The sequence below is a fragment of the Castor canadensis genome, chromosome 13 (assembly GCF_047511655.1).
Source record: "Castor canadensis chromosome 13, mCasCan1.hap1v2, whole genome shotgun sequence".
In the NCBI taxonomy this organism is placed as follows: Eukaryota; Metazoa; Chordata; class Mammalia; order Rodentia; family Castoridae; genus Castor; species Castor canadensis.
Window position 1 is genome coordinate 66,622,578 of NC_133398.1, and position 14,149 is coordinate 66,636,726.

Below are 14,149 nucleotides of genomic sequence, written 5' to 3' on the forward strand. Positions count from 1 at the left end.
GCTGGACTGGGCCGCGCCGCCAGCAGCCGGCGGAAGAAGAAATAGTCAGCGTGTAGCGTCACTTCCGGAAGGGGCGTGACCGCGGACGCATACCCCGGACTGTGTGCCGCAGGTAGGTCTGGAACTCCGGTTTAAATGTGTGGTCTCTGAACCCTTTTAGTGCTGCTGGCTTTTCTCCAATGGCACAGCATGTAGCGAGACGTTAGTTAGGTACCGTTAGCGAATGTTATTTAGTGTTCCCTGACCTGAAAACGCTAGATGTTGACTGCCGGGAGGTGCTTGGATCTCTTCACGTGTTTAAAAACTTCAGCCATAGGGCGCTCGTGGTTCACATCTAATCCTAGCTATTTAGGAGGCAGAGATCAGATCAGGAGGATCATGGCTCAAGGCCAGTCTGAGCAAATGGTTCACGAGACCCTATCTCGAAAATACCCAACACAAGAAAGGGCAGGCGGAGTGGCTCAAGGTGTAGGCTCTGAGTTCAATCCCCTGTACTGCAAAAAAAAAGAAAACCAAAACAACAAAACCTTAGCCCATTCGTGTACAGGTTTAAGGTGGGGTGAGAAAGGGATTTAAATAGTGGCTACAAGAGAGTTATGTAAAATTGGGCCAAAAGGAGGAGGGCACAGCTAGAAAGAATTACGAGTACTGCCAATAGCAAAAATATGGGAGAACTTCCTGTAGATGAGTGCTATTACCACCCCCCCCCCACTTTCTTTTTTGAAGAAATAGGCCCAACGTATACCCAAGGTAACACATTTTAAGAGGAAGAGCTAGAATCCAGTCCAGGGAGTCTTACCTTCAAAACCACATTTAACAATCACTCCCTGCTGTCTATTCGTAGAAGAGACTCATCATTTTTTGCAGTTCATTAGATTGGCAAACTTTTGAAGATGGTTAGTAGCAAATGTTTACCTAGATGTGAGGAAATGCTGATAGAATGTCACTGTATAACCTTGTGGAAGAGTAACTTGACAATATGAGAGGCTTACATGCTTCAATTTTCAGTCATTTCATAGGAAAATACCCAACATTTTGCACCAGTATTAAAAATTTTATCTACAAAGAATTTTTTTCAGTGGCGGGTAAAAGCCAAAAAACAACAGAATTGCCCATCAAAGGAGCATAAATAATGGCATATTAATATATTGAAATATTAGTCTTTAAAAAGAGTAAGGTAGATCTAAATGTGCTCATGTAGAAATATCAGTTAGATATATGTATGTGTATGTACAACAGAGAGATCTTATTTGTGTCGAGTGTGTGTGTGTAAATTCTTGGAGAATATACAAGAAAATTACCTCTGGTGGGCAAGGCTGAGGAGGAAAGAGTCTGAGGTCTTTATTTTTTTCAGCTTTCCTATATTTTGCCAATTGAATATTTTCCAACGAATAGGTAGGTTATTTACAAATAAAAGAAGCACTGCATTTAAACTTTTTAAGTTTAGGATGAAAGCCAAAGGAGAAAACAGGAAGAGAGAAAAGGAAAACACTTTTTTTCCCTTCTTTGAAGCCATAGAAATGCTTTGAGTGATGCCTGGTATATAAAGCGAGCTGTATATAAATCTGAGTTCAATGTAGATGCTAAGTTGTTGCTATTGGTGGTGTATTGGTTTTTATCCCTCTTTCAACACTTTCTTCAGCCTCCTTCCCTTCTAGCTGATCTCTAATTTTAGAATACCTCAGATTTTGACCAAAAGGGTGGATCTTGTCTGTTCCTCTGACTTTAAATAACATCTGTGAATTGACAATTCTCAAATTGAAATCTAAGTTCTGATCTTACTCCAGTGCTTCAGACTCCTATATCTACCTGCTGATGTGACATCTCTATTTGAATGACTCATGCACATTTTAAATTTAACACACATACAAAAAGAATCTTTGATCCCACTCCCTTCCCCAAACCTCTTCTTCCTGACTTCTCCAGATCAAAAATGGATCCCCGTGAAGTCCCAAAACAACATATATCTATGTAAGTTCATGTCACATCTCTGCCATATATGTTTTCAATGCAAATAGCTTGCTCCAGCTTAAAGAGATGTAATCTGTAACCATATTTATTATCTATTTAACAAAAAATATGCAACTGGTGGTCCCAGGATAGACTTAGCAGTTTGCCAAGGACACAGATTATTTCCAACCTCAACCATTCCAAGTCTGCTATATTTCATTTTCTGGCTTCTTATATCATGGATGCAGGATGGCTGCCGTAAGTCTGGACATCACATTGAAACATGTCAGCAGCTAAATCAGGAAGAGAGAGAGGGAGGCAAAAACAGCTTTACTCGCTTGTGGCTCTCATATCAGGAATAAAAATATTTCTGAGAAGTTTCTAGTGACTTCTCCTCCTTATATCTCATTGGCTCAAACTGGCTTAAATAATAATTCATTCCCTGGAGTTGAATGCGTTACCACCCAAACAAAACTGGAATTCTGTTAGCAAGAAAGAAGAGTTGATGCTATAAGATAGGCAATCGTATTGACTGCCATAATTGTTTTCGTATCTGAAGGCAATATAACTCTTGTTAGCATCTCTCTTCCTGTTCACCCTCCTCCCCAGAGACCTTTTAGTACATTCATTGGCCTCCTTTGGGTTCTTCAAACATTCCAGTTTCTTTCCTGATTTTCCTTGTATTTGATGTTCTTTTTGCTTGAATATCTCTTCACTTACTTCTTTGAAAATATTGCTAGTTGTCATGCTTCTCTTCTTAGATCTTAAGTAAGGTGTCATATCCTTGGGAGGCCAAGCTAGCCACTAAATCTAAATCATATTTTTCTTCCCTCTCTAACCTGTAACCTTCTATCTCACAACTTGGTGTATTTTCTTCTTGTCATTCATCACAATCTTATTATCATATTTATGTTCATTTATTAAGTTTTTTTCTCCCACTAGAATGTAACTCCCACATAAGCAAAAATTGCTTCTCATAAACTCTTACACCTACATTGCCCAGAAAAGAGCCTGCTACATAGTAGGTACTCAAAGCATATGTGTTAAATAAACAAACAAATGGAAATGAATGGATGGAAACAAGAAAAAAGAAAATACACAGGATTAAATACAAGCAGAAGAGGGTGAGAAAGGACTAGAAAGAGGTATGTTTTTGGTAGATAACAAAGGGGTAGATATCATGACATCAGAAGTAGCCTCAACTGGAGCCACTGCTGACTTCAGTACCTAAATCTTGTGCCCAGGCACAGTAGACACTTTTTCTAAAAAAAGGTTTTGGAAGTTCTTCATACTCTTTGACTTTCTTAATTTGGAAAATAAATTGCATAGAAATTGCTTTGTGTCCTAGTAATTTGCTACTATTCCCATCAACACAATGCTAGCCAGATGAAAATCAAAGGAGCAAAGAAGCTTTTCTGAATAGAAATTACTTTGAAATGGAAGAACTCTGTAGTACAAAATGCCAAAGGGCAGTCCTTGAGGAAGAGTTTATGTGTCATCATTATGTAAGTATTTAGCCTACAAATGCCAGTGAATCAAAGCACAAGCCAAAGAGTAACATATGAGGCTGACTCATGAACTCTAATAAAGTTTTGTAAAATAGATCCCATGTGTGCGTCCAGACCCCAAATGACTTCAAAATTGTTAAAAGCCTCTCAATTGTAATTTGATTCCTTACTTGGAAGCACTCCTGATATTGGGAGAAAATCATGAAGTATGTGTAGTTAAAGAAATACTCAAATAGCCAGCTCCTGTTTAGGATGCAGAGGTCAATATTCTTACAGTACAGTACTTTTCCCCTTTAAATGAGTTTCCCTCTGAATTACTTGTAAGTTATCATACATCAAAATAATTTTTTTCATTTGAGGTGAATAGAACACCATATTTTCTTTTTTATACATATGTAAAACTATCAAAGGGAATTTCAGAGTGATGCCACAAAGGCTTCTTTTGATGGGCTATTTTAGGACAAAAGGAGGTCTATATAAACTATGATAGTTTTTCTTATTTAAGTACATGTTAAAGATTTTAAAATATTGTTATGAATATTTTTAAACACTCAAAAGTATAGAATTAGAGAACCTCATATATCCACCACCCAGATTCAATCATTATCAAGATTTTGCTACATTTGCTTTATCTATTCCTTTTATTCATTTGCTGAAGTACTTTGAAAGTAAAATCTTAGCATTATATCATTCTACCATTATATTCTTTAATCTGCATTTCTAAACATCATTAATGTTTGCCTTACATAAACACAAGGGGTTTATCATGCCTATCAAAATAAATTATTTGGTATTTTCTAATGTTGAACCATATCGATTTTTCCTGATAGTTTCAAATATTCTATATGTTGATTTGTTCAAATTAGGGTCCCACAAAGTCCATGTATTACATTTGGTTGTTAGGGTCTCAACTGTCTTCCTTTTTTGGAAGTTTAGCAATGGTTTATTTAGTAAAGCAAGGCAAAGTAGGGAGGAGTAAAAAGGGAGAAAGGAGCACCCCCAACCCATAGGTGGCAGGAGCAGACAGGCTTCATCAACTACGTTTTAATCTAGAGCAGTTCTCATCTCTTCCTCTTTTTTTTATTTTTTTAATGCCAGTGACATGGTGCAGACTGAATCAGTTATTCTATAGAATGACCAACATTTTAAATATGACTTCCTTGTGTCATTAACATGTTTCTAGCTCTAATAAGAAGACATGGCTGGGGCTGTAACTCAGTAATAGAGCACTGTGCCTAGCATGTGTGAGGTCCAGGGTTTGATCTCCAGCACCATGAACGACAAACAACAACAAAAAAACCCCAGCAAAATATGTTTTTCTATCTCCATATTTACTTTAAGTGAAGGTAGCTATAGAGCAATGCCATCCAATGGAATGACGATGGAAATACTCTATTTCCACTATAGCGCAGTAGTCACTAGCCACATGTGGTTGTTGAGCACTTGGAATGTGACAAGTGCAGGTGAGAAGCTTAACTTTAAATTTATTTAGTGTTAATTCATTTAAATAGTTACATGTAGCTACCAAATTATCCCGTATAACTCTAGAAGTTTGATTAGATTCAACTGCAATTTTCTTAGCAAAAGTGCTTGATTGGTGCTTTCTCTGAATCACACAGGGAAGCATGTGTTGTTACCTATAGTATTGCATACCAATATTAGGACCGATTTGGGTTTATATGGTGTCAGCCATATAAAGTTAATTTCATATAAAGTTTACCCAAAGGATATGATTTCTACATTTAAAAATATAAACTTCATCTTTATGCTGTTTGTTAGAACCAAGGGAAGAACCCAGTGTGGTTCATTGAGCTCTTTTGTACATTCATAGTAAAAGTTTGAAGAGTAAAAATTTCTCTCTTTATCAGTCTGTGAGAAAGTTAAACTGCTAAAGAATATTTTACAGAGAATTTGGAGAAGGGTGGATATGAGACAATTACTTCTGTGACCTTGAGGCTAGGTCTCTGCTTAAAAACAAAACAAATCAGTGTTCTGGAAGTGCATTACTGCTGAAATAATCCACATTGTCTCATGTACTCGAATACTTTTTTTTTAAATTTTCTGCAGGCATTTTTCACAAATTCTGATGAATAATTCACTTTGGAAACTCAACCTGCTGATGTTATTTGCACTTGTTAATGATAATTCACTGGCACAAAAGATTGTAGGGCCTCACAAATCAATTCACAGAGTTCAGACATGAGTAAATGGCTAAAACCTGATTTGACTAACTTTAACCTTCTAGACTCTGAAAAAAGCTACATGCTCCTTTCTAGAACAACACACATCTGCACAATCAGGAAAGGTTATATGTTACTTCATGGGGGTTAGGACTCCTGAGACAAGCAGGGATCACAGGATAAAAACCCTTGCACTAGAACCAAAGTGCAGACACACTGTATGGATGGTTTCATGGCACACATTACATAGGATATGACCCAGAAAGCTAAAGAGGCCAGTTCCTCCTTCTGATGTCCGCAGGTATATCCTTTCTATTGTTTTATGTTTCTTACTTGCTTTGTTTTCCTTTTTAGATTAGGCAATGCAAGTTACTGGAAAAAAATATGGATAAGGATATCCAATGAAAAACAAAGTTCCTCTTTGCCTCTTTACCCCAGGTCCCCTTCCCGGATGCATCCATAATAAGCAGTCTCCAGTGTAGTTTTTCAGGAATGTGAATGTTCTAAGCATATATGTATGTGTAATATTTTCCATCTTCCCCAAATGACATATTATACACATTTCTTTGTGCCATGTTTTCTCTTTTTCTTCCACCTCTGTATTTTAGGGATTATTTACTATTAGGATTTACAGCTTTGCCTCATTCCTTTTTTCATGCTATGTAATATCTGTCACAGGGCTAAACCATAATTGATTTAATCCAGCCCTACTTAATGACCATTTAGTTGGTTTCTAGTAGTTTTAAAATAATAATGGTGCAGCATGTGTCTTTGTGTTTTTATGAAAATTTACCCATGGGATAAATTCCTAGCAGTGGAATTGCTGAGCCAAATTTAAATTTTTGATAAACATTGTTGAATTGCTTTCCAGAGAAGTTACCAAATTGCTTTCCAAAACAATGGTCCCCAAAGATGTCCACATCACAATTCTGTGAATATGTTATCTTACATAATAAAGGAGACATTAAAATTTTAGATGGAATTAAGGTTGCTAATCAATCCACCTTAAAATGGGGAAATTGAAAAATGGATTTTCTGGATGGTCCTTATGTAATCACAAATGTCCTCAAAAATGGAAGAGAGAAAACCAGAGAGACTGCTACATGAGAAAGACTTGGCTTGATGTTCTGGCTTTGAAGCTGGAGGAAGGGAACTTTGAGCCAAGCAATATGGGCAGCCTTTAGAAGCTGGAAATGCAAGGAAAACAAAAAAGACAAAGAATACAGCCTTGCTGGTACCTCAGTTTTTCTCTAGTGAGATCTGTGTTGGACTTCTGACCCCTAAAATGAGGATAATAAATGCATCTTATTTTAAACGCCAAAGTTTGTGGTAATTTGTTATAGTAGCCATAGAAAACTTAATACATTATATGTATTATGCCTTTAGAGAAAATTTCTTCTCATGTGAATGTTCTTTCTGGTATTTGAAAAGAAGAGTTAATAATTTTGTGCTATAATTATTATTTCTGGTTAAAAGGAAAATATCAGCCATAATGATCTGATTGTCATATTCTTGTTCTTTTGCTAATTTACTCTGCAAAATTTCCTTTTGGGGCCTAGTTTCATTTTCTTGTCTGGAGCCAGGATTCGAGCAGGAGGTGCTGATGTGTCAGCTCTTCAATGCTGATGTCACTGCTCAGTCAGGCTGCATTGCAGAAATACTCTGAGAATAGAAGTTGTTCATTGGGAACTGTTCGCTGCCACCAAGGCACCAACATAGGTAATGAAGTGGTGACAGTCTAATCCTTGGATGGCTTTATTTGGTCTCTGGCAGACACAGTAGCCTCACTGGTTGATTACTTGATGTGTTAGAGCCATTGTGTATGTAGCAACTTCCACATCTCCATGACTGCTGGGAGTATGACACGATCATGGTGGGGGAAATTAATGGGGCATAAACCTGATCAATTCATTTCATATTCTCATGGCAGACTAGCAGAAGTAGCTGTGCCTGGTCTTTTCTCACTTGACATACTTAGTTTGCTCTGATGTGAGACCTCCATTTACCATGTACATTAACCCCTACAGACTGATACTTATTGATCTGCTATGCTAGTCACTTAGGATACAAACACACTAGCCCTTAGCCATGCAGAGTTTACAGATTAATAATAAATAATTATAGGAACAAATGTCAAACTAAGATTGTGGCAATTAGAGAATGTGTGTGTGTGTGTGTGTGTGTGTGTGTATATATATTTAGTGAGATTCTACCTTATCTGTAAAAAAGAGGCCTTGAAGGGACATGCAAATCTGTGTACATATATTATTCAATACCTACATTGGATGACACCCTAGATAGCATACATAGAGTGAAGAAAGCAAGGGACCTAGAAATACTGCTTAACTAGGTCAAAGAGGATAAACAGAGACAAAAAGAACAGCAAAGAGATGGAGAGAAACCAGAAGAGGACTGGGTTCTAGAAGTTAGGCAAGGAGAGTCCAATTATATCAAGAATTAAAGACTAGAAAGAGCATGAGAGGGACAGTGCAACCCAGGGATTAATAGGATGTCCATCCTGAAGGGGGAGTGATGTGGTAAGGCACACCTGGATTCATATGTGATTAGTCTTCTTGCTAGTTGTGTAGCCTTGGGCAAAAGATGTTTAACTTTAGATTCTGCATCTGTAAATAGGGATAATAACCTCGCTCAAAGAATTCTTGTGGAGAGGAAATGAATGAGCATATGCAATGTGCCTAGCTCTTTGTAGATTTTCAATAAAAATTGATTCCTTCCTCCCATTATACCTTCAGCTACTTATTTATAAATCTGTTTTGATTGTCATTCTCCTTGGTATCTTAGTATTGATGTTAGTGACTTATCTATGAGGATCATCACAGGTCTTGTGCCAGTAAGCTGCTGTGAGGTGACAAATCAGTGCTCTGGACACTACAGGAAGCCAGGCACCCACCTGTGTATCTCATTATGCAGAGAGACACAGCACTAGGAATTGGATAAGGACACATCTTTGACCACACTGAGTTTTTCGCTTTCAGGGAGCTGTAATTACTGAAATGACTACCCAATTGTTCTTTAGGGACATCTTTCTGTACCATTTCCAATATAGAATATGAATAATAAATGACAACACAATTTAAGATTTTTTTTTTCAGAGACAGCATTGGTACTCCCAGATTTTTTGGATTGGTTAGAAGGAACCACTTGCTCCCCCCCACCCCTTTTTTATGTATTTATCTTTTTAGTGGACTAGGGTTTGAACTCCGCTTCAGGATTGCAAATCAGGCACTCTACTGCTTGAACCACACCTCCAGTCCATTTTGCTCTGGTTATTTTGGAGATGGGGGGTATCATGAACTATTTGCCCAGGCTGGCTTGCAACAGTAGTCCTGATCTCAGCCTCCCAAGTAGCTAGGATTACAGACATAAGCCATGGGTGGTGTCCAGCTCCTTCCTTCATTTTTTTTAAATCAAATACAGTGAATGGAAAAGAACGTGATTTTCTTTTCCAGTCAAGAACTCTTGCTCTGCTTGTCACCTCTGACAGATTTCACAGGGTACTTGTGGCTTTAGCAAGTACAATACTACCCATTGGGAGATGATATAATTCAATGATTGCTTTAGATTAGCTAATCCCCAGGAAAGGCTGAACAATGTAGTGAAGAGATACTAACAAATAGTTCTGTTGTCGCTAACGCGTGATACCTACCTTTTAAATCTCTTTAATAATTTTCTTTGCATTTATAATGAACAAACGTTTCACTTCTTGTTATTGACAGTGACCATGCTTTCCTAGCCAAACAGGAGGACAAAACATTCAATATGCAAGAGTGCGCCATTAGGGATAGGCAACTATATTAAATTGGCATTGTTACAGAAATACCAGAGTCTGCAGGTCTTGTAGAACAACAACAAAAAGCCGGGTAATACTTAAAATTACAGTGGAGCTATGATCTCACCCCCCACTTCAGACTGGAAATCGAAAGCATTTTAACATAGTGATTGGTGCCATACAGAAAGGTGAGGGAAAGGAATCTAGGACTCACAGCAGCTTCCGATGCTGCTTCCGAACCAGCTCCCACGCCAGACCCAAGCCAGCCTTGCGGGCTGGGGTTACGCCTGGGAAGCTGACTGTGAACCGCGCGTTCCCTGCGGAGCTTGGAACCCTCCGGCACTCCAGGGTCGAAGGTTGCGCGTCTCAGTGTCCATGGCAACACGATGCTTCCGCTTTGTGGAAGCTCACACTCCTGCTACAGTTGTGAGAGGCACTCGGGTTGCGGAGAGGACGCATGGGGGGACAAAGGGGAGGGAGGTTGGGGAAGCTTCTGGGAACTCTTGCCTTAGAAATTGAGCTAAACTAAGAAAAATTGGTTCAAGTCTTGGCACAAAAGATTTTGTCTTTCTGGTCCTTCCGCCTACGCAGAGAACGATGCCTCTGGAGGTGGCAGTGGAGCTGCAGGTCCGGGCGGTAAGAGATCAGCTAACCTCCCCCATTCTTAGTCCTCAGATTCTTAAATGGTCCCACCACTCCTCCTCCACTCACAGACACCCCATTATCTTTTGGGACAAATCGTATCTTTGTCCCTGAGATTCTCTACCAACAATTCTAAGATTGTCTTCCTGTACTTCCAAACCTTTAATTCAGCTAAAGGTGTCAAATCTTTCTTTTTCCCCTCCAAAGCTAACATGCTTCTTTGCTTCCATTACATTCCAGTATGCCTTTCTTTTCCTTTTAAAGATAAAGGTTTGTGAAAGGATTTTAACTTTTCTCCTTTAAATAATCACGAAATAATTTAATTTTTAAAATCCCCATTCGCTACCTCTATGAGCCAATCAAATATTTTCTAAGCTATTTCTTCTAGAGATTGCCTTGGTTTGCAAATTCTCAAAGGGAAATCAATCAGTCAGTAAGTGTTTTATAATTATCAACTAAATCCTTCCTAAGTGAGGGTCAGAGTGACTTCTTTGTTCTTATTTGGGGGTCACTCATTCCTCTTATTTCAGCTTCCATTTCCAGTCCTTCCATCTGAACTCAGTGACAGACTGATAAACAGATTTGTTTCCAAGCTGTGAGGGGCTTCTCTGCTGGCAAGATTATAAGCACAATGCTAAGTGGATACTGCATTGGAAAATCTGGTTGGCCTTTGTACAATTGACAAATGCTGAGGTTTCATCATACATGCAGCTGTGAAACAAAAGTAAAAAGTTCCTTGTTTGGTTCCATTTGGCTGATATCAGTTATGCTATGTCAGCTGCAAGCTTTCAAAATTGTGTAGAAAAATGAAGGAACCCTTGAGAAATCATGATATATTCATAAAGACAAACATTAAATTTTCATTTCACTTCATTGAACATTCTTTTATTTTTATTTTTAAAAGGTATTCCTCAGTTAAAGAAATCAGTTGTCTACTCTACACCTACACTTAGGATGCTCCAAGTGTAGAGAAAACCCGGAATTTCAGAAGTATAATTACAAACATGAAGGAAGCCCCAATATTCAATCTTGTGGACAGTACAAGAGGAAATACCATTGCTTTCAAATATCTAGCCTGAATATTGCTGCAATTAAAATGAAAAGATCTCTAAGGTTCAACAACAAACCCAAACCGCCTAGAGCTTCACAGTTTGGCTGACTCAGCAAGTGAAGAGGTAGTCAGTATTCAGAGTGATGTGAGAATGCAAATGACTATTTTATTTAGAGGAGTAAATAAAAGACTGAAGTAAAAGAGGAGTTCCTCTTTTAGTGTGCCTGCCCCTCACTCTCAGAAAATTCACACACCACCATCACAACCTATAGTACTCATCACAACCACTCCCAAAATTTCCTAACCTTATCTTTGTACATCAAAGTCCACAATCCTTTCTATTTATAAATGCCAAAACAGCTGGTCATTAAGATTATCTGAAGACACCAGTTCCATAGATAATTAAAAGTTTTCTTTTCAGATAGAGCCGCATTTAAAGCACATAATAAGCAAAGTACACCATGCATTTGGTGGTCTCTGGTCTTCCGATGTGGGGAGGCACCATGGATAAATGTTAGGGTCAATGTGAACAAACATAGTAGTTATACCTAGTGCCTATATAGCAGCAGTTTCCCTGATGAATTTCAAGTTAAATACTGTTACCTAAATGGGTTACAGAGGGAAACAATTCCATATGAAAATGTTAGTATGCAGGATCGTCTTTGTGGTATATAGAGAAGGCTATGCACTTGCATTGAAAAGAAATACATTATTTTCCCATGTTATTACTGGATAGAAGAATGTTACTCTCTATTCAATAGAGATGATGGACAGCAGGGCTCCATCTTCTGTCATACTGGGCATTGATCATAGCATGTGTTCAGCCTACCTCCAAACTCAGTTCCTCCGACACTCCCCAGAAACTTGGCCTCTCTGCTCTTTGTGGTGCCATGCTATTAGTTGTCAACAGAATTATTCATGAAGCCATAATCTTATACTTCTCTGTGGGCACCTAGGCATGCCACCTTTTAAGTGTGTCTTCCTTAAATATAAATTCTTGGGCTGGAGGTGTGGCTCAGGTGGTAGAGTGCCTGCTTTCCAAGCATGAGGACCTGAGTTCAAACTCCAGTCCCACAAAAAAATAAATAAATAAAAAAATAAAGTTATTGGTTTGCTCTCCGAATGCTACAAGACACTATTAGAGAGTAGTAGGAAATAAATTCCTAAAGACCTTTTGAAAGGTTGTAGGGAGAGGAAAGGAAAATAAGTACTGCAATCTCTTTTCTTACTGCCCAGTCCACAAAGATGAAAGAGATAATAAAGTAAAAAAGCTTACCAAGAAAATCAGAATTAAGAAGAAATCTCTCCAATCACGGCAACAAGTCTTCAGGGAATAAACTAGAAAAATGTATGTCCTAAGACTTTTAAAACACTGCTTAAATTCTCCCTCAGGAAAAGGACTAAGATTAGTACGTGGCTTATATGGATATATATTTATGGAATGAAGATAATGTTTCTCAAAATACGGTTTACAAGGTGATACGTTGATTTACAGGATTACATAACAACAAATCTGTCAACTTAAAACAACAGCAACTGTATAACCACCCCAGCTTGATTTCTTTGCAGTTGTCTTAGAGCTATAAATAGTTGTTGAATAAATATACGATAGAGGGATTTTTCTTCTTTTTTTGGCGGGGGGAGGGCTTTCCCTAATATGGCTGTGTTCAGTAATGGCCAGCACGTGCTCCAGGCCTAGTAAAACGTCAAGGTGGAGCTACATCTGAAATCCCAAAGAAAGCCTGAAATGTTACATGAGGGGCTAGCTGGATGGCGGCTGGTTTTAGGGTGGCATCATCAAATACGGAAACCTTCAGAACTCCTGGTGACAGTGATCAATGAGATGGTGTCACTGTTGATTCCACAGTACAAAGAGGACCGGGACATTGTGGGGTGAGAGCCAGAAATAGTCCACAATGCTGTACTGCATGTAGCCCAGAAAAAAGCCAACAGCCACGTCGGTGACATTGTGCCTCCCGAGCATGACCCTGGAGAGACCTACGATGAAGGCCCACAGTATCATCAGCACCCTCAGTGGAATGGCCAGTACCAGATGGTTCAGGATGAACCGCGACATCAGAGCGGCCCTTGTGGCGTGGCCCGAAGGGAAGGAGTACTTGTCCACCGAGAGGGTGCAAAACATGTCCATCTGATTGTGAGCCGGGCGGCGCCTACGGACCAGCCCTTTGATGAGGGCCACCAGCCCCAGGTCCAGCAGCTGGGCGAAAAGCAGGTTCATCAGCACCTCCCGCCCGGCCCAGCTGTCGCTCCTGCACAAGCAGTAGAAGGTGCCCAGCAGCCAGAGGATACCATGTCCCGAGATCTCCAGCAGCTTCATGAGGGGACGCACGCTGCCCCAGGACGAGCTTTCCCCGGCGCACACCCCCAGCTTCTTGGACAGCCACAGGTCGATGGCCAGCAGGGAGCGCAGGGCGATGCCCAGGAAGGACGGGTTCAGGGCGATGCGATCCTCCTCGGGCAGCGGGGGCGGTGGCGCCTGCGCGGGCCCGGCGGCGGCCAGCGGGAAGGAGCCGCGGCGGTGCACGGGGCTCTCGCACGCGCGGAGCCGGGCGCAGGCGGGGTCGGTGCCCGCCGCGCGGCTGCTCAGCAGGGCCTGGAACTCGAACCTGCCGCCGCCGCCGTGGGCCGGGCTGCCGGGGCCGCCGCTGCTACTGCTCGCGGTGGAAGCGCCCTGCGGCCGTCCCTGGACGCTCCTCCGGGGGCTCAGCATCGCGGCGGGCGACCCCGGGACCCGGCCACACACTAAAGGCTTCCCAGCCCGACAGCCTCTTCCGCTTCCGCATTGCCATCCTGGAGGGGCGGGGAGAGGAGCCCGCGAGCGCGCGATTGTGACACCTGGCGGAGACATGGGAGGGGATCGGAGTTTCCAAAGTGAGGGCGGACGGGAGATGGGAGGATGTTGGTGCTGGGGTTGCAGGGATGGGGTCTTCACAGGGTCCCTGGGAGGTTAGGATCGCAATAACGGCCCGTTTAACAAAAAGCAAACCCTGCTTGCTCTCCTTTAAAA

At 40.6% G+C, this 14,149-nt stretch overlaps 2 protein-coding genes across 11 annotated transcripts in view; one reads left to right on the forward strand and one right to left on the reverse strand.

Annotated features, from left to right (window-relative positions):
- The first annotated feature begins 3 nt into the window (after nucleotides 1-3).
- The window catches only part of Spata6l (spermatogenesis associated 6 like), a 61,908-nt gene continuing 47,762 nt past the window's right edge, over nucleotides 4-14,149 (forward strand). For 2 of the 10 annotated variants that reach the window (XR_012440460.1, XM_074051946.1), the window contains exons 1-2: nucleotides 69-112; nucleotides 10,020-10,064. Coding sequence is in view for 7 of the 10 variants with exons in the window: in XM_074051946.1 (XP_073908047.1) it covers nucleotides 10,026-10,064 (39 nt within the window). In the remaining 3 variants the exon portion in view is untranslated. The other 8 variants (XM_074051937.1, XM_074051940.1, XM_074051941.1 and 5 more) reach the window with 6 other exon arrangements.
- On the reverse strand, nucleotides 12,540-13,852 carry Plpp6 (phospholipid phosphatase 6). Its single transcript, XM_020175196.2, has one exon. It carries the CDS (start codon nucleotides 13,850-13,852, stop codon nucleotides 12,971-12,973), a length of 882 nt encoding a protein of 293 aa, XP_020030785.2. The 3' UTR covers nucleotides 12,540-12,970.